An 18989-nucleotide genomic window follows, 5' to 3' on the forward strand; every position below is an offset into this window, starting at 1 on the left:
GTAGGTAATAATTTTAGAAAGGCTGTGAAACAAAATGTTGCATTTAGTGTTTCATTTGTTGGTAAAAGTTGAACCTGTTACTGGGTAAAATTGTAAACTTAGCTGTAGAAGAAAAACTTATGAATATGCATCACTATAATGCAGGAATATGTGCTTGATTCAACATTATCTTAACGTAAAAATTATTTTGGCAGGAGAGTTACCTTCTGGAATTCAGAAACCTTAAATTGCAGCTATCATCAAACTTAATTTGTTAAGTTCATAATCCATTTTTATTTCATTTTTCATGTAGCAATAGAAAATTCATCATGTAGTTTATTCCATGATATGTGCAAATTGTTAGAGGCTTTGACTTAGAAGTCATATTTAAATACAGTAACACCTCACTATATCTCTCTTTTGGATATGTTGTGTTTTCCACTGTTGCCTAAACAGTTGCAGGTAATAAAACTTTGCTTTTAATTTTAAATCACTCAAAGTAATAAAATCAATGTATTTCGTAGGAAATTAATTTTTCATCCCTTTTTAGCCAGTGAATGTTATAAGGATGTTTTAAATTCATCTGAATTCACTGCAGTTTAAGTTATAATTGTTTAAATTCTTATTTTTCTTAAAAACATCTGAAATATTTTTATTTTATTTAATTTTGATTATAATTTTCTTTAACATTGAAACAAATCAATTGGTAAGATAATTTCCTTTTGTAGTATTTTTTAAAAAACATTTTTGAGGCATCTCAATATAAGAAACTAAATGTACTGCTGATCAACACATATTTGCTTGCTTGAAAGAAGTTAGCTGTATCATTTTTAATAATCTCCATCACATTGCACTTTTTGTTTTCTCTCAACAAGTTCAATACAAGAGGGACTGCTGTAATATGACACATGTATTTTTCACATTTAAAAGTTGTTGTACAAGCCCTTTTTCTATGTAACAAATATTTGTTTACAACCAACATAGTTTGCTGTTAGAGATTCAAACATGTTTATTTTAACAAGTATTTTTAATAAATACACTGTTCTACATTTATTAAGTTTTGTACATCCTAGTTCATTGTGATTTTTTCAGTGAAACCACACTGAGAAAATTAATTTAAAAAAAATCCTTTCAACTTGAGATAAGCCTTAAAATTGATTGATTTTGTTGAGACTTGGGATATCCTTAGAGAAATGTCCTGAGGACATCTAGAAAAAGAAGTATGCAATGCCTCCTGAAATGATACGGATCACTTTGGGTCATCCTTATGTCTAAAAAAAGGTTAGTCCGTGAGACATACTGCAAGAGGTGTGTAAGAATTGCCAAATTTCATCTATTTTGATATCAGACCAGATTTGAATGTTTAAAATATAAAATAGACGTCCAAAGGACATTTCGTGCTGCCTGGGTATTTATTAAAATTAATATATTTATTAAAATTAATATATTTATTAAAATTAATATATTTATTAAAATTAATATATTTATTAAAATTAATATATTTGTTAAAAGTAAAGCTGTTTTGTTAATTTAAATAAATTGTCCTTAAAAATAAATTGTTTCATATTAATTTAAGCATTGCATAGTGCATACTGATTTATTTTTTTTTAACAGTTGAAACTTAAAGTAAAAATTGTTTTCCTTTATTAATGGTAATGTTAATTTCCTGCATTTAGAGTTCCGGCAATTATATTCTCTCCCCTTCCCCCTTGTTAGTAAATAGCATAGTATATTCTTGCAGTTTCTATGGAATTTGACTTTTTATTGCAGTGAAGTCCAAAGACAACAAAATATTCCCAAATTGTGAATCTCAAAACCCCTTACTGAAAAATGTAGAATATGCGAATATAAATATTCTTGCTCATTGTTTGTTACTTGAGTGTTTAAAGGCTTGTTAATCTAAAGAAATGTTATGTATTGAAAACAAATGCTTTAAAATTTTTCAAAATGTAATATATTATCTGAATCAGTTATTGTGCTAGATATGAAACTTGTATCAAGTAAAACTTTCTGACCTGTTAGATGCTTTCACATTCTTAATTTGTACGCTTGCTGTAAAAATGCCATGTGAAAACACCATATGTAAAAATAAAATGTTCACCTGGTTGACAAATTGCCAGACTAAATAACTGAAAAATTAATTCAAATAGTGACTTAATAATACATAATACACTCAGTACTGGATTTTAAAAAGGAAAGATCATTCCAGCTGCATTAATTGAAATTCCTTAAATGTCATATGCGTAATGCTGGCTTTAAAAATGCTGTGAAATCCGATCGCCAGAACAAGGACTCCATTCTAGACCATGCAGCTACATGCCTAGTGCCTTGCTGACTGAGCATTCTCTGTAACACTGCAAGGAGAAGTTTGCTATTTAACCAAATGAATCCATCTGGTAAAGCTCTAGATTAGCGGGCGCCAGTTGCCAACGAGTGACCATTTCATAGAATATAACTAAAGAATCAAGTCTCAGTCACCAAGTGTGGTGATTTTGTGTTTCTTTTTTTAAAAAATAATATCCCACTACAACTGCATGCTTTCAATCCCATTTGTAGCCTTCTCTTGAATCTCTAGTAAGTGTTATTTTTATTTTGTACAAATATGTTTTTTCTGTCATGCATTTCAGAGTGAACATTTTAAATTAACGTAACAAAATCAATGATTTTCTATGTCAATATTTCTATGTCTCCTTCTATTTAAAAATGCTGTGTTTTATCGATGATTTTTGTTTTTTGGTATAAAGTATGTTTTTGCACTTACAACCTTTTACAGATCCAATTTCCCTAAAAAACAACTATCAGGCAATAGAAATTTTCTTACTAATGAATGAACGAAATCCTGCATGAATTCTTTCATTTGCTTTTATTTAGTTATATTTGACTACTTTTGTTTTCTTTTTAAAAAATTATAAAATACTTCCTTTTGTTGTATAGGGGTGACTGGGGATACTTGATCCCTGGGGATACATGATCCCATAGCCAAAAATGTACCAAAATCACTAAATAGAGATTTGACACCAGAAAATTATGTTAAAGTTATACTTGTGCATAAAATCTGGCAACACTTTGTTTTTTATCAGCCATTTTGTTTAGCTCAAGAAACGATTGTCTGAATGTAACAAGGAAACCTTTTTTTTTTAGGAAAAACATTCTGAAGTTTACATTATCCAAAATATACAACTTGAAAAAAATACTGAAGACATATATTTAGTAAATTGCCACTGATTGTTAATAATATTACAAGTATGTTTGTAAAATCCGCATAATAGGTTACTTGATCCCTTCGTTTAGAGCAGCGGTTCCCATCTAACCGACTGCTGCCCACAAGTGGGCCGCAAGCAGCCTGTTTCTGGGTTGTGTGACACCGGTCGAAATTGTTCCAAAAGTGCAGAAGTGACTACCATTTTTTTTATACATATATATTTACACCAAAAAATAAATCCAGTGAAATTTTGTTTGTTGTGTTTATAGAGTATCATAATATTATAATTTGTTGTTTTATTGCCAATATACAATGGGTTATTTAATTTTTGTGCTGCATGCATACTTTTTTAAAAAAATTTGTTCCAAAAGTGCAAAAGTGGCTACCATTTTTTTGTGACTTTACTTTCTTGTGGGTACTTTTCAGAAAACCTAGTTTTAGCATTTACCATCTGGCTTTTAAAAAATATTTAATAAAAAAAAAAAAAAAAACCTGCAGGACATATGAATTGTTTATTTATTTTCTGCAGAAAATAAGGGAAAAAATCTTTAAAATGATACCTTACTTTTGAAGTTTAATGTATTAAAGTTATGACATTCCCACAAAAAAAAAAAAAAAAAATCTTAGCAAAATAATATATATAATCTACTTTACATTACAGTTTTTATCTAATTTCTTCTTGGGTGTAATTTTCCTGAATTTAGACCGAGTAAAATAATTTAGTCTAGAAACTCTGAAAAATCTGCAATTAAAAAATAGGAATAATCCTAAATATTTCAAACTTTACCTGTTGGTTTTGTATTTAAGAGTGTTTCTTACAATAGAAAATAAAACACTTGGGTCATTTTTAAACATTTTTTTAAATTTTTTTTTTTTTTAATTCTAAAAACTAGTTTTGCTTCTTTTGTCTCTGAATTAATGCTAGTTTTCTGTTCCAGCACTCATTTTGAAATGAGTTCCGCCAGTCGTTTCAACATTTTGTCAGTTGCGGAGCATGTTCGTCTTCTCAATGATCAGTTTATTCTGAAGGTAAGAGAAACATAGTAAATGCATTATACTCTGCTTAAAATATATGACTTTCGAATCCGGCTGCAAAGTGTTTCTAGGTCCACTATGTGCAATCAAAGGCCGGCTTCGACCGACCATTTACTTGGTTGTTTGGGGTTTGCTCTGGCGGATGTTTGTGCTGGCTCTCTGCTGGTGTTTGACTTTGCTAGGGTTCATGCCGTCATGGATCTGATATAGCTTTGCTATGACTCGAAAGATTAGAAACAACATCAACAATTAGTTTCTAGGGAGGAGTCCAGACCCGTAGACCACCACCTTTAACTCACCACTGCTTTGCCCCACATATACTACTATAACTATATAACACACATATAACTAACTGTACTATAACTGTTCAAGTTTGATATCATTCTTTAGTTGAGCTTTAATCTTTGCATGGCAGGAAAAAAACTATGCTATGTGGTTGGAAAGATGATACAGGGTTAGCGTAAAAGAATGAAACGGTTTTAAAAATTTGTCTTTTATAATCTAGTACACTAACCACTAAATGATACATAAAGATAAACATTCCAAGTTTTTGTGAACATACATGCTTACTTAAACGTGCATGCACATTCCGCATCTCTGGATTGGCAGTGCAGATGATGATTATTTACCCTTATGTGTTGGCCATCCATATCCCCTGACGTAACCCCATGTGATATTTTTTTATGGTGTTTCATCTAAGACTGGGATAATACACCACCATTGCCTACAGAATTGCAAGACCTGAAAGATCGCAGATGTGTAGCATTATGAAAAATTCGCTGTGAAACATTCCAAAATGTATGGAACAAAGTAGAATATGGGTTTGATTTGTGTCGTGTTATGAAATGCTCACACATCAAACATCTGTGAGTGAAAAGAAACTTAAAATGTTTATCTTCGTTTTTATGCATAATTTATAGTGCTAAGTGTAAAAATTTATGAAATATAAATTTTTAAAACCAGGATTCTCTTTTTTGCTCACCCTTTATAAGAATACTAACTTGCCAATTACACTGTTAAAGTTTGTATTCATTCTATCAAAGAATGAAAACAAGCTTCAACAGTAGTAGTACATTGTTTTCTTTACCACTGTTGTATAATACTTTGCATTAACAAAACTTATGCAGTGTATGAAAGTGTTTTTGTTGTAACTCAAATGAAAGCAATATAGAAACTCATAGCAAGAGTATTTGCTACAATGAATAACTGGTATTTCAAATTTAAAGTACCATTATCAATTCGAAATTAATTAGTATTTGTTTGCAGAAAAGTAAAATTAAAAATACCATTGTTTTATTGTACAAAACTTGCAGAGTTCTGCTCCCACCTGTTTGGCCATTACTAGGACGTTCAACAAAAGGATCAGACTTGTTGGATGCCATTTTGTCCATAAGCTCACTTTTTTTGCATTAAAAAAGATGTTCCTTGTAACACCAAGCATGTGTATGCAGTAATCTGCAAATTTTGTGCAATAAAACATTTTTAATTTTGATATCTATTAGTTCTTTTTGTTTTTAATAGCAAAACATTTCCAAAACATATCGAAACTTTTACATCAAGTTCATTTTAATCCTAATGAATAAAAATAAATGCAAAAAATAAAGTGTTTACTTCATAAAATGAAGAATGAAAAGGGCCGTTAATTGTTGTTTATGCATTTATTATTCTACTAGCTGTACCCGACGTGCGTTGCTACGCCAACAAAAAAATACATCATTATACTGATTTTCATGACAATCGGTTGAACGGGGCAGAAGTTGCTATTCTGCAGTGCCACCTGGTGGCGAGTGGCTTCAATGAGCATATTATGCACCTTCTCCGTGGAAAATTTTTCATAATAATCGGTCCAGGTATCAAGTGAAGCCGTGACTATACTCAAATTTTGTACTCACGCAGTTTGCAAGATCAATCAATCGCTAAAAATATCCAATAGAAAAAGTTTTAAATCCCCCCGTTGCATGAAAAGCCATAAAACAATAAAGAAAGAATTTGTTTGTTCAAACTCAAGAAAAATGGCAACAGCTAACTGCTTATCAATGAGATCTTTCACGCGAATTAATTTCTGCAGCCGATAATTTTATTTGTATTTATCCAATGGATTGTGACTTAAATTGGAATAAAAAAGGAACTATCGATCAGATTTTTTTCGAACTGGTCTATAAACATTCCCAGTATCAAAAATAACAAACGGTGAAACTTTCAGCCAAATCTGCCGGGTAGTTTTTGAGTTCATGGATGGCATACAGACGAACCTTCATTTATATATATATATATATATAGATTTTATAGGTAATTTTATTACAAACGTGTAATTGTGTCATCAGAAAAGGGTTTTTTTTTTAAAATCCTGATTTAAACTAAGAGAAAACTTATTTTTTGTTTGAGTGTTTTCATAAAAACCAGCCCTTCTCAGCTGATTTATTGTCAACAGAACTACATGACACTTGGGTGGTGACTTTCTTTGCCTAACTCATTCGCCACCTCTTTATTGTAAATCTCACAGTGGAATGAATTCCAGTAGAGTATTATTTTCTTACTTTCCAATTCCCACAGAGCGAAACAGTCCATAATGATACTGCAATTAAGAGTTGGGTTTAAGATCCCAATTGCTAGAATTGCAGCCTGAGCATCAGAGAATATTGCAGCATGAGCAATATCAAAAAGTCATGGTTTAAAAAGCTGTGGGGAGCCTTTGATTGCCCTTTCCACTCTGTTAAAAGCAGTGTTAGAAATTCTTGATAAGAAATATTGAGACATGAGTGCACAATAAAAATCTGAGTCAGCTCTTTGACTTGTTGCTCTTTGACTCTCCTCAGCCTGATTTCAGTTGTACAGTAAGTAAGAATTGTTTTGGTAGCTGCTGAAAAATGGCTCTCAGGACAATTGTCTAACTGAAAACCAAGCTGCAAAAGGTCCAGGTAATGCAGAATATTTTAAACTAAGGGGTTAGTAGGTGGCATTAAAGGTTCTGGGACAATATCAAGATCAGTTAAGTTTTTCTATTTAAGTACACACTGCAGGAGACCATCCTGAATCTTTAGCCATCATGAGTGGTGCAAATAAAGCCAATTTCCCATTGGGGAGGCAACCTGATTAGCTTTCATATAATTTTAAAGCAGAACTTATAATATCTCTTTTCATACTGAGTTCATTAGTACAAAGGAGCTATGCAGTAGGGTGGTTCAAAAAAACTTTTTTTCAGCTAGAGTCCAGGACACCCCCTATTTTTTTTAGACTTACTAAAAATATTATGCTGTAAAACGTTTAGCTTCTTATTCAAATTTTAAGATTGTGCTCAATGACCCCTCAATTTAACATTAGCTGTAGCATTGAAAATGTCACAAATTTAGAAACATTTAATTTCTTCAGCTGCTTTTTTGTAAATAATTATTTTATTGCAATGTATATGCATAATGCTCGTGTATATTTTAACATGTAGCGTTGTTTTTTCATCTCAATGTATTTTTTTAACCCCCCTCCACATACTGATGAAGTTTGGGGAGGGGGTTGAGCACCCTCTTTCAGTTGAAATAGGAAGCTAAAATTCTTCCAGTATATTGCTATCCACAAGTCTAAAAATATTGAGGTGTGTGCTATCTAGGAGAAACTTATTTCTTTACATTTATTTTCAAACCACCCTACTATGCAGTTACAGGTGATGACTTTACTTCTCCGATGATCAAATGTAGACCTTGGTTTTTGACTCAATCTTTTCTTGCCCATTAGAGACAGCAAAAAAGAGAGCACAACAATATTATAAAACAGGTTTAACATAGATTCAAGTGGACCTGTCCCAACCCTGTCTTCACTCATCCAGGCACTTAATTAATAGTTAAACATCTTAGGGACTCTTCCTTCAAACTCTCTATGTGAAGTGATTTTATTACCGTCTTTTTTTTTCTTGTAAAAAATGGAATTGTATGATATGAGAAGAAAATGATATGGCGGAAAGGCAAAGCTGTTAGCTGATAAAACTGAAGCAAAAAGAAAATTTCAATAACTGCATACCTCAGAAAAGAGAAGAAAAAACAGAATGTTGGAAAAAATTTCAAAGTTCAGAACATATGATTTTTATGTGACTGAATAAATGTGCTTTGTACTTTTTCTAAAGTTTTCATTAATTTTGTATTTTCATTTCTCTGCAGTACATAATTATTGAAACTATATCTTTTTACTTTAGCTTTATCGATTTTGTCTTTATCCAATCTAGTTATTTTGTGCTGTGAAATGTTAAACCTATGAAAAGGCTTTTAGAAATTATATGTGTTCCTTCTAGCTCTTTGTTTTTAACTTTATCTTTGATTGGATGCTTAATCTTTTATTTTTTCTACTCAAGCTAGTTATTGCCTCATATTGCAACTTTTGCTGAATGTATTTTCATGCATACATACGCTCACATCTGTTGCATTGAAAAAGTTTTTCCTTATAACCCCAAAACAAGTGTCTACAATTTTTGGCACTTTTTTGTTATATTAATGTTGTTTTGTTATCTTATGCATTTTTCATCCAGGTTTTAATTTTTTTCTTAAAGTGTCATTGTGTAAAAATAATCTTGTGTTGTCTCTCATATATACACTGCTCAAAACAATTAGGGGAGCACATGGTTTTAACAGAATTGCGCAAAGATGTCTACCAATAAGTAACATAAAATGAATCCTCCATAAATTACAGCCTGCCAATAAACGGAAGAAGAAAACTTTATATGCAAATCAAAGTTCATGACGTCACAAACAAGAAAAAGAAGATAAGGCCAGAAATCGGGATGTTGCAGACACGTCTGTTTTATTGCCGTAACTGAGATTTGATTGCGCAGTCTTTCTGTTTTTGAGACAAGCTTAAGAGAATGTCTGTACAACGTGATTTACCTGAATCCATGGCATGGCGTGTCATAGGCCGACTGGAATCAGGCCAAACACAACGGAGTGTCGCGGACGCTGTTGGAGTCGCCAGAAGTGTTGTTGCAAGACTGTGGAATCGATTCCAAGAAACAGGAAATGTCAGACGTCGACCAGGGCAAGGTCGGCCACGCGCCACTACAGCAACTGATGACCGGTATATACGGTTAACAGCCCGTCGAAACAGAACAGAGAATGCTACTCAGCTGCAAAGACAGTTGTTCTTGGCAACAGGACGAAGGGTGTCCAGCCAAACAGTACGTAATAGGCTTCATGGGGGAGGGCTCTATGCACGTAGGCCAATGGTCTGCATTCCGTTGACCCCACGCCACCGTGCGGCCCGAAGAAGATGGGCTGCTGAACATCGATATTGGCAGCAACATGATTGGAGCCAAGTGCTGTTTACAGACGAGTCCCGATTCAGTCTGGAGTGTGACACTCGACGCGTTCTGGTATGGCGGGAGAGGGGCACCCGAAATAACCCCGCATTCGCTCGTGAAAGGTCACAATACAGACGAGCTGGTTGGATGGTATGGGGTGGAATCAGCATAGGCGGACGTACGGACCTGCATATCATTCGGAATGGCACTTTGATGGGCCGCAGGTATGCAGACGAGATACTGCGATCTCATGTCATCCCTTACGCTGGAGCCATTGGCGATTCCTTTATTTTCCAGGATGATAATGCCAGACCACATAGAGCTCGTCTGGTGGAGAACATGCTTGAAGCTGAAACAATACAACGTATGGAATGGCCAGCGTGCTCTCCTGACCTGAATCCAATTGAGCATGTTTGGGACATGCTCGGACGACGCATTGCTGTGCGACCAAGGCCGCCTGTGACTGTCCCAGACTTGGAGATTGCACTTCTTGAGGAATGGAACAATATTCCCCAAAGTCTGATCGATAACCTCATCGCATCCATGGCAAACAGGTGTGCAGCAGTCTTAGCTGTTCGAGGAGACCACACGGCCTATTAAAACTCATGCATCATGTCAATTCAGAGCCTTTTTTTTATCGTTTACATGCAACCAAATTGTTGCCCTAAATCATCTTTTCATGTTTTTCCCATATTTTCAAATAATTAAAGCTTAATTTCACATAGTTTTATTTTTTTTCTCTGTATTACACATGGATACGCATGTACTACCCATTTTATGCCAATACGCGGCTGTATCGCACGGTTTTCTTGATTTTTTTGCTTGCTCCCCTAATTGTTTTGAGCAGTGTACTTTCGATCATATAGCACAGGCCAATCTGTAAATTAACCTTAGTTTAATATGAGTGTCCTCTTTAATGTGTGTTTATGAATAAATATATATATTCTAAAAGTACTAATTTTTGCGCTTAGTAATCTTTGCAAAAATAAAGATATTGATTATTTTGCAAACTGAAAATTTAGTGGATTTCATATGAGTAAAAATTGATGTTGATTAAATTTACAAAGTTGAAATAATTTGCAAAGCTTAAATTTTATCCATTTGAATGGACTCACAAAAATTGCGAAAATTAAAGTCTCACAAAAATGAGTGTCATTACAGTATGTGTCTTTGTTAGAATTGGCACAGATGTTCTATTGAATGTCATATACCACGAAATTAAAATGTGTGGCACTCAGACCATTTCTCACCTCTAAACTATGTTCCAAGTTTTTAGTTTTTCTTCAAAATGTAAAATTGCTGTTTTTATTCTTACTTAGGAAATGGTTGAATGCGGAATGTATTAGTTAATACAATTCTGTATTTTAAGCTGCATAAATTGTTTTTAATCATTCACAATCTTTCTATGTATTTCATAATTTGATGAGTTTTTGTTTTCACATGAGGCTCTCTAACCACCTAGTTACACAGCTTTTACCAAACTTATGTGCAATTATAATTAAAACCAAAACTATTTTGAATGTGCACTGTCAAAAAATTATTTAGCTAGTACGGCATAATTGTAAAAGTATTTTGGTCTCTAATTTCTACTTGTATTATTGGTTAATATATTTGGTTTCTTTTATCTCTGATTGTCCTTTATTTTCAACTTTCCAGCAATTTCATGATGAACATTGTCCTGGTGAAGATTTGTTTTTTAGTATAAACCATAAAGCTTTGATTGATTCATCTGTAATTGATACATTTATCTTCTGTTGCCTGTATTATTATGATAAAAAATGGGTAAGTGCTTTGACTCATTGTACTTACAAAAAGAAAAAAAACACTTTTTGCATTACCTCTAAAAAAGAAACTCATTTATTTACTCTAAAAGTTTAAGAAATGTTTTGTACAAAGTGTGTCTTGACAATTTTTTCCTTTTTATTCTTTATTTTTATGTTATATTTTTTAAATTTTAAGAACTTAATCAATGCTTTCATACCTTATTTTTTAAATTAAAATTAAAAAAACAAAATCCCCTCACACTCGACATTTTTTTTAAAGTTTTTTAAAAATAATTTACAGTTGGATCTCGAGAAAGCTTCAACTCGGATACTCCTTTATCTCAAAGTTTTCCTTGGATCCCAAACTCTTGAGACTGTTGTGGAAACTTACCATAATTCAACCTACTAATAACTCAATCATTTTAGCCGGTCCCTTGGGATTTCGAGTTATTGCAAGTTGACTGCATACTGTTATCTTTTTTACCATGTGTATCATTTACTATCATAGCTGTGCACATTTCTTACTGCATCAATAATTTATTCTTTGATGATTCTGTAATGAACTATGGTGTAATTTTTAAAGTTATTAGTTTTTTCTTATGGTGTTTAATGTGAATAAAAAACCTTAAGAGGTTCTGAAATGTGTGAAAAATTATAACTTTCAGAAACATAAGAGTAATCAACTATTTGAAACTTGAAAAGAGAAAATCAAAGTTTCAAAAAGAGTAGTAAGAAATGTTTCAAATCTTCATTTCTACAATGAGAAATCTTTATCTGTCAATCTTTATCTCTTAAATTTGTTTTCCCCCTTCAATTTCTGTTTTTTAAAAGATCTTGAAAGTATAAAATCAAGAAGTTACTGATCTTTTCCAGCTAAAACCATCAATTTCATACTAACCTGACTTTGAATTAGAACACAGTGTTTAAAATGGGGCTTAATTTTGGTGTTTGTAGTTTAAGGGCTCTTAAAAGTACTAAAGTTTAATTAACAGTGCTTTAAAGTGGGTACTTTTTGTAGTATGTATAGAATTTCAAAATACATGCTCTTTCTATCCACAAAGAATTTAATTTAAATGATCAAACCACTTTTAAGAACTGTAGGAATGAGAGGATCTGCCTAGTTTTTAAATAAAATAATCTTACATATCCTAAGCAGCTCAAAATAATGCATTGCTTCATTTTGGGTAAAATATGATAACTATTTTTGATGATTCTTTTTTTTTCTTATGTGCAAGAAATTCAAGTTCATTTCACACTATGCTCTTTGCAAAAGATCAGTTTTTCTGTACTACTTAAATTTTATGTACAACACTTATCAGGTTTTAAGCTGAGTTCAAAAGTTCTTAAGCAAAAAGAGCTAAAATGGGGAAGAAAGATTTAGCAAAATGCTAAAACCTTTTGGGGAATGAATATGTTTGCATATCTTCTTAGATGCCTTAATGTGTTTCATTTGCAGTTGATAATTGAATTTTACATTTAACCTAACGTTTCTCAGCAAATGTAGCACACATTTTTAAAGTTTGAAATATTAATAGTTAAGAATGATACATACCATCGAACTAATACAATGTTGATTCTTAAACTGCCCCAAGTCCCATTCCCGCAAAAAAACATTTATCAGTTGGAGATACTAATACCCATTAACCTTTAAATTCCAGTGTTCCCAAATGGGAACACTAACTTTAAAAAATCGTAAAAAATAAAGCTCGCTTGTAAGGCTTACTTTTTTTCTCTCTTTATTTCCAAAAATATACCTGAATTTTTGAAAGAAAAACTAGTTCTAATTTGCAATTACTTCTTTCTACAAAAATGTGCTTTTTTTCGGATTTCATGGAGACAAACTAAAAAATTTATAATTTTTTTAAAAAATGCTAAAGGGTCATCCAGAAAATGTATGCAAATATTTTTCAATTTCAAAACCTTGTTTTCTTTTTTAAATTCTTATATGAAAGTGTTAGATACTAGAAGTAACCATAAACAATGGCCCAGCTAAGTTCCAATTATTTCACTCTTAAGTAAAAAAACTTTTGAACGCAAACATTTTTCAATTTCGAAACCTTGTTTTCTTTTTTTTAAATTCTTATATGAAAGTGTTAGATACTAAAAGTAACCATAAACAATGGCCCAGCTAAGTTCCAATTATTTCATTCATAAATAAAACTAAAAATGCCTTGTTCACGTAAATAAGAAAAAAGAAAAAAAACTTTTAATATTTAAAAATTGAGGCCAATTTAATATCAGAGAACAGTAAAATCCCTCTCATGAGGACAATAATGAGACAATTTTTGTTTTCCGCAAAAGAGAGATGTCCGCAGGACAGGGGTTTAATAATGTTATTTACATTGGAACTGGGGAGTTAAAAATTGTCCGCTTAAGAGGGGTGTCCATTACGAGGGGTTTTACTGTAGTAATTTAGTTACTTGTGCAAATGAAGAGCCATTTTAATGATTAGTGGGAGTATAATATTTAGCTCTCTCAATAAAAGTATGGCTTAATTAGTAGTTTCAAATGCATATTAAAGAATACAATTTAGTAAATTTGAGGATTTTCTGGCAATTTTTAATGTTGGTAGAATGCCTATAATTGATGTATTTCTCCTCCATCATTTATTTTCATCTCAGAAATAATGACATTGTTAAGGTCTGTCATGGAGGTGAGATTCACGGAAGTGAGAAATTTTCCATTAATGTAGGCCTAATAGATACATTTTTCAGGGATTTTTTTCCTACAATCTGCACATGTTAAGCATATGAAAACATGTTCACTTCTTTTTTTACATTCATTTACATCCCTGAAATTCAAATTCACAGAGGTGAAAAATCAGAATAACCACACTTTAATGCCAGTTTTCAATGCCAAATCTATCTTCTTGTTTTTTGACCTGCATTGTGAAGGCGATTTCACAGTAGAGTAGCAGAGATCTTCTTCCTGATGCTACAAAGTAATCTGCAATAAGCTGCGGCACAGTAGTGGTTCTTCTCCCTCTGACCGAAAGAACTAGAAAACGGTCTTCTACAGGTGTTGTAGCTCGTAGTATGCCTGGAACCGTTTTCTGGACACAGAATATTGGGATTGGTATCAATCCTATAGTCGCTGAACAACACTACGAGACACATTGAGACGTTTAGCAGCATCAGCCTACGACAATCCCATTTCCATCCATCTGCCCTCCACCTTTATGAATTGGGTAAACAAAGTCTCTGTGACATTTTCTAAACTCTATTGACTATTGTCACCGAAATTGCTAACAACAGTTGAAAATCAACGCAACTTACACACAAAAGTACGAAAGCTCGATATTTGCATATTTTTTCTCACTCGTAAAATTATGTTCTTTCCTATAAAATAAAAGTGTTAGCAACCTTTTTTCAATAAATGGTCTTAAAGTTCATTATTGTCATTCATGCAAACTATTTATTTTATTGTTACTGTCATTTTTTTAATGCTGAGCTTCAAAAAACATGTACCTTAACTTTTTGAGGCCAGTGTATTACAAATACTATTCATTTTATTAATAATTAAATGAACAGTATTTGTAATACACTGGCCTCATTAATAATTTTAATTTAGATAATGCTTTTGTGCTAACTAATATTCCAAAATTTTGCTTAAAAATAAACAAAATGAATTTATCATCATACTACTTTCATTTGCCACTCTCTCTCTCAAAAAAAAAAAAAAAAAGAAAAAAAAAGAGAGAGAGAAAGAAAAGCACACCAAACAATTTTAGCTTTGCTTGTCAGATTTTTTTTAGGCAAACGACAAGACTAAAAACAAAGTTTTTAGAGTTTTAGTTCCCCACTATGTGCAGGTTTTCTTTTCTAGAAAAACAAAAGTCAAGCAAACAATATCATGTATAAAATATGTTTTTAAACCATGCAAAATAGCAATTTGCCAGTTTCAGGGATTCATTGATTCCTCCTCGTCTACTCACATTTTGATTCTAGGTCGCACTTGCTTTTTGTTCATATGTGTTACGCTTTTAACTTGTGAGAATAAACAATCTTCCACTTGAAGCTGTATGCAAAACACCTTGTTTAAAAATTATCGTAAAATTTAAAAATAACCTAATACTAAAAACATTTTTTTTAAAATCTAGATTATAACCCCCACCCCCCATTAAATTTATCCATTTCATTTTGAAAATGGCAGGGGGGGCTACTTTTAAGATTTTTACTAACGTAACTTATTTACTGTGTCTGTTACATTTGTTAATAAAGGTGTTGTCCCCCCCCCCCCTCCACGCGAAACTTTGCTACAAATTTAGATTTTCAAAAGTTGGCAGCTCTATGTGAATGAATAGTGTCCCTGAGGAAAAGTAGATTTCTGAAACAATAATATATTTTTTTTTTTTTGATTTTGTTAAAATTATATCTGTTTAAACTGAAAATGATTTCTTAATAATAAGTTTTTAATGTATTTTTGGTTCACAGCATGTGAATTCTCACATCCGTGTCATGTCTCAGGTGTGACTGTTTATGTTGCTTAATAACCAATTAGATTAAAATATATACTTAATTTTTTATTTCTCTCCTAAGTGTCTCAAATACTAATTGTTTTCGCACATTTAATTTTTTAGTATTGTGTTTTAGTTCGTTTTAGTAGTATAAGGAATTATATCACACAAAAAATTATCACCTCTGTTACCCAAACACAAAGTGCCATCTCTTATTAACAGATGGCAGTAATGACATCAAATTTTTTTTCCGTGATACAAGGGAGCCCCCTTGTTTATTTGCTGCCATTAAGAGGTTGTGAGATTTTTGTTTGAAAACAAGAATTTAGATTTTGTTTCTAAAACCAACTGTGGTTGTTGGGCATTCTCACCTCCGTGAAACTGAATTTCAGGAATGTAAGTTATTGTTTAAAGAAAGTGATTATTTATGGTTACTTCTAGTAGGTAACACTTTCATGTAAAAATTAAAAAAAAAAAAGAAAGCAAAGGGTTTGAAATTGAAAAACATTTTGGTTCAAAAGATACACATTCTGGAGAATAACCTACCTGTGCAAGCAAATCACAAAAAAATGAGCAAAAGGTAACTTTCTTCATCAATAACTGCAAATCAAAAATATAATAGAAAATTAATTGTTAAGTTTAATATTGACTTAAATTTTTGAATTTTTGGTTTAAAAAATGAGTGAACTTTTAAGCTGGAAAAAACTAGACTCTGGGGACAATGAATAAGAGAGGGGGAAAGAGCTTTTCCCCCTCTCTTATTCATTTGTTTAGTTCTCTCTAAAAAATAATTATACTCAAGAAAATTATAGTTTAGGAATTGCTACAACTCTTGTAAACTTGTAGAACCTGATAAGTATATTTATCTGACCATAGTTTTTCATCATTATTGGAAGATAATGATTGAGTGTGATTGATCAGTGAGTTGCTTCAGAAATAACTCTTCACTGATACACTGTAACTTAACTCAATTGTTTTTAATTATTTTTTTTTCTTCAACAATAAAAAAAGCAGTTTTTTTTATTGTACTTAATCTCTTTCACATGATAAAAGATTCATTCAAAAGTATTTCTCATTTCATAGATCACATTTTTTTTTTTTTTTTTGTAGATTTGATGTTTTAAATTTATAATTTAACTGCCAAATCAGACTTTTACTATATGTATAAGTTTTGGTGTTTATGATGTTAAGAGTCCTTTTATTTCCTTTCTAGCCTATACATACTAACCTCGCCACATTTAAAACTGCATACGATGTGAGTATAAACTTTCCCTGCTTTTGTTTACTATTATGGTTTAACATATTCATGTATATTCAAAAATTTTCATGATGAAAAATAATTGCTACTTCATGCATAAGATTTGAAATTATAACTAAGCTGTATTCTACTTTGGGCAGGTTGAGGGTAGTAACTGCAAAAATTTTGTCTTTCATTTTTATGCATTTTTGTCATCTATTGTACATTAGCTTTATTGTGCAAGCTTATTTATTTTGTCGGCACCATGCTGAACGAACAAACGTGAAAATTGGCACTTTCAGGAGAGCCAAAACACTGAATATAATTTTTTCCCAACTGATGAAATCAGTTATTTTCAGTGTATTACTTTTTATAGATAACTGTTAGAGTAAAATTATTTGAACTTTCATGGTTCAATGAAGCAGCTTCAAGAAATAATATTAAGTTTTTTAAATTAAATTATGAGTTCCAATGCAAGGAAAAACGATAACCAGTTATATATTTATTTATTTTCAATTCTTGCTATGAAAAGCATGCTCTACCCCATAAGAAAAACTTGGATTTTTTACTCCGCTGTAAATATTTTCCGTACAAACATACCTAATTTTAAAATTTACATTCTCATTTTTGATACATTAAATTCAAATGTTTTTAATTAAAAAAAGATATTTTTCTCTAAGAAAATTGATATTATTGAGTGATGAATCCAAGATTGAACTCTGGCTCTATCAACCCTTTTATGTGAAGACTCCGGAGTTAGAAATGGCTGTCTCTCTTTCAAAATTTAAATTTATATTGAAATAAACAAACTTGCAAGAAATGGTGCGATATAGCAAATTTGTAGAAAATGGGATTTTAGTAACAAAAACAAATGTTAACAACCATAGTATAAACATCTTAAAGGAAAGGGACATAGTTCTTTTTCTTCAATTTGCCTCTTACTCCAATAATGTAGGCTAAAAAAATGCTTTAATATAAAACTAATTTTCTACAGCTATCGCTATTTTCCCATTTTTTTTTTTTCAAGAGTGTCAAATTGTTCCATGCTTCAATATTCAGATTTCTTTCATTGATAATTATGAATTAGAAAAAAGCCATCAATTTTTTGATGGGAAAATAATAGTTACACTGAAAAATGTTACTTTCAGCTGACTCCAAAGCAGTGTACGTGGGCTGCTGTTCGAGCTTTGACTGTGCTGCAGAGATGGCCTTGTATTGATGAATATTTTACATCAGAGGTATTATTATTGTTATTATTATTATTATTATTATTTTAATTTTTGTATATTCTTTTACCTTTTATTCACTAGAATTGATTTCGGAAATTAAGAAAAATGTGCTGAAATGCTAATGTAAAACATGAAAGTTTTGCTTTACTTATGATAGCTTATACTAACCAAATTTTAAATTCGGAAGTGAGAACAAATAGGTAACATTTTGACTCACTTTGAGAAACATGTGCTGTACTTTTTATTTATCTGGTGTACAAATAAGTTTTAAGGGGTTTTTTTTTTTCAAGTTTGACGCCTTTTTGTGTAAAAATGGTTTCATGTTCATCCTTCAAATTATTGTCCATCGTTGGCCAATACCTTTTCCCATCTTCCTGGCTATTTTCGGATAGAATCTCGAAAAAATAAGGTGTCTTTTGATGTGATCCACTAATCAATCCAATTTTTGACTTCATCAAAAAGAGCGGACGTGCTGATCCTCAAGAGCATGCGTCATCATCAAAAACAAATAGTAGTCTGAAGAGACAATGTCTGGGCTAAAAGCCAATAGCACTTCCCATTTCAGTGTATCAAGGTATGTTTTGACCGGCTGCGAAACAAGTGACCAAGCGTTATCATGTTGCAAAATTACCTTTTTCTTATATTATGGTCGTTTTTCCCTCAATGCTCGTCTCAAATGCATCTATTTAGTTCGGTAAAGTTGTTTAGGACTAGTCTTCTCATAATATGACCTTCACTTCGGCATCCTCAAACTTTTGTGGCCGCTCATCAGGCTCTTTGCTATTGGTATTAAAATCACCACTTTTAAAACGT

The 18989-nt window shown here is 31.8% G+C and overlaps 1 protein-coding gene across 1 annotated transcript in view; it reads left to right on the plus strand.

Moving 5' to 3' along the window:
* The window catches only part of LOC129231181 (spermatogenesis-defective protein 39 homolog), a 74839-nt gene that overhangs the window by 43207 nt on the left and 12643 nt on the right, over positions 1 to 18989 (plus strand). The window contains exons 10-13 of the mRNA XM_054865428.1: positions 4120 to 4210; positions 11148 to 11273; positions 16924 to 16965; positions 18096 to 18185. Coding sequence (XP_054721403.1) covers positions 4120 to 4210; positions 11148 to 11273; positions 16924 to 16965; positions 18096 to 18185 — 349 coding nt within the window. The remainder of the gene's footprint in view (positions 1 to 4119; positions 4211 to 11147; positions 11274 to 16923; positions 16966 to 18095; positions 18186 to 18989) is intronic.

This window comes from Uloborus diversus, chromosome 10 (assembly GCF_026930045.1).
Source record: "Uloborus diversus isolate 005 chromosome 10, Udiv.v.3.1, whole genome shotgun sequence".
Taxonomy (NCBI): domain Eukaryota; kingdom Metazoa; phylum Arthropoda; class Arachnida; order Araneae; family Uloboridae; genus Uloborus; species Uloborus diversus.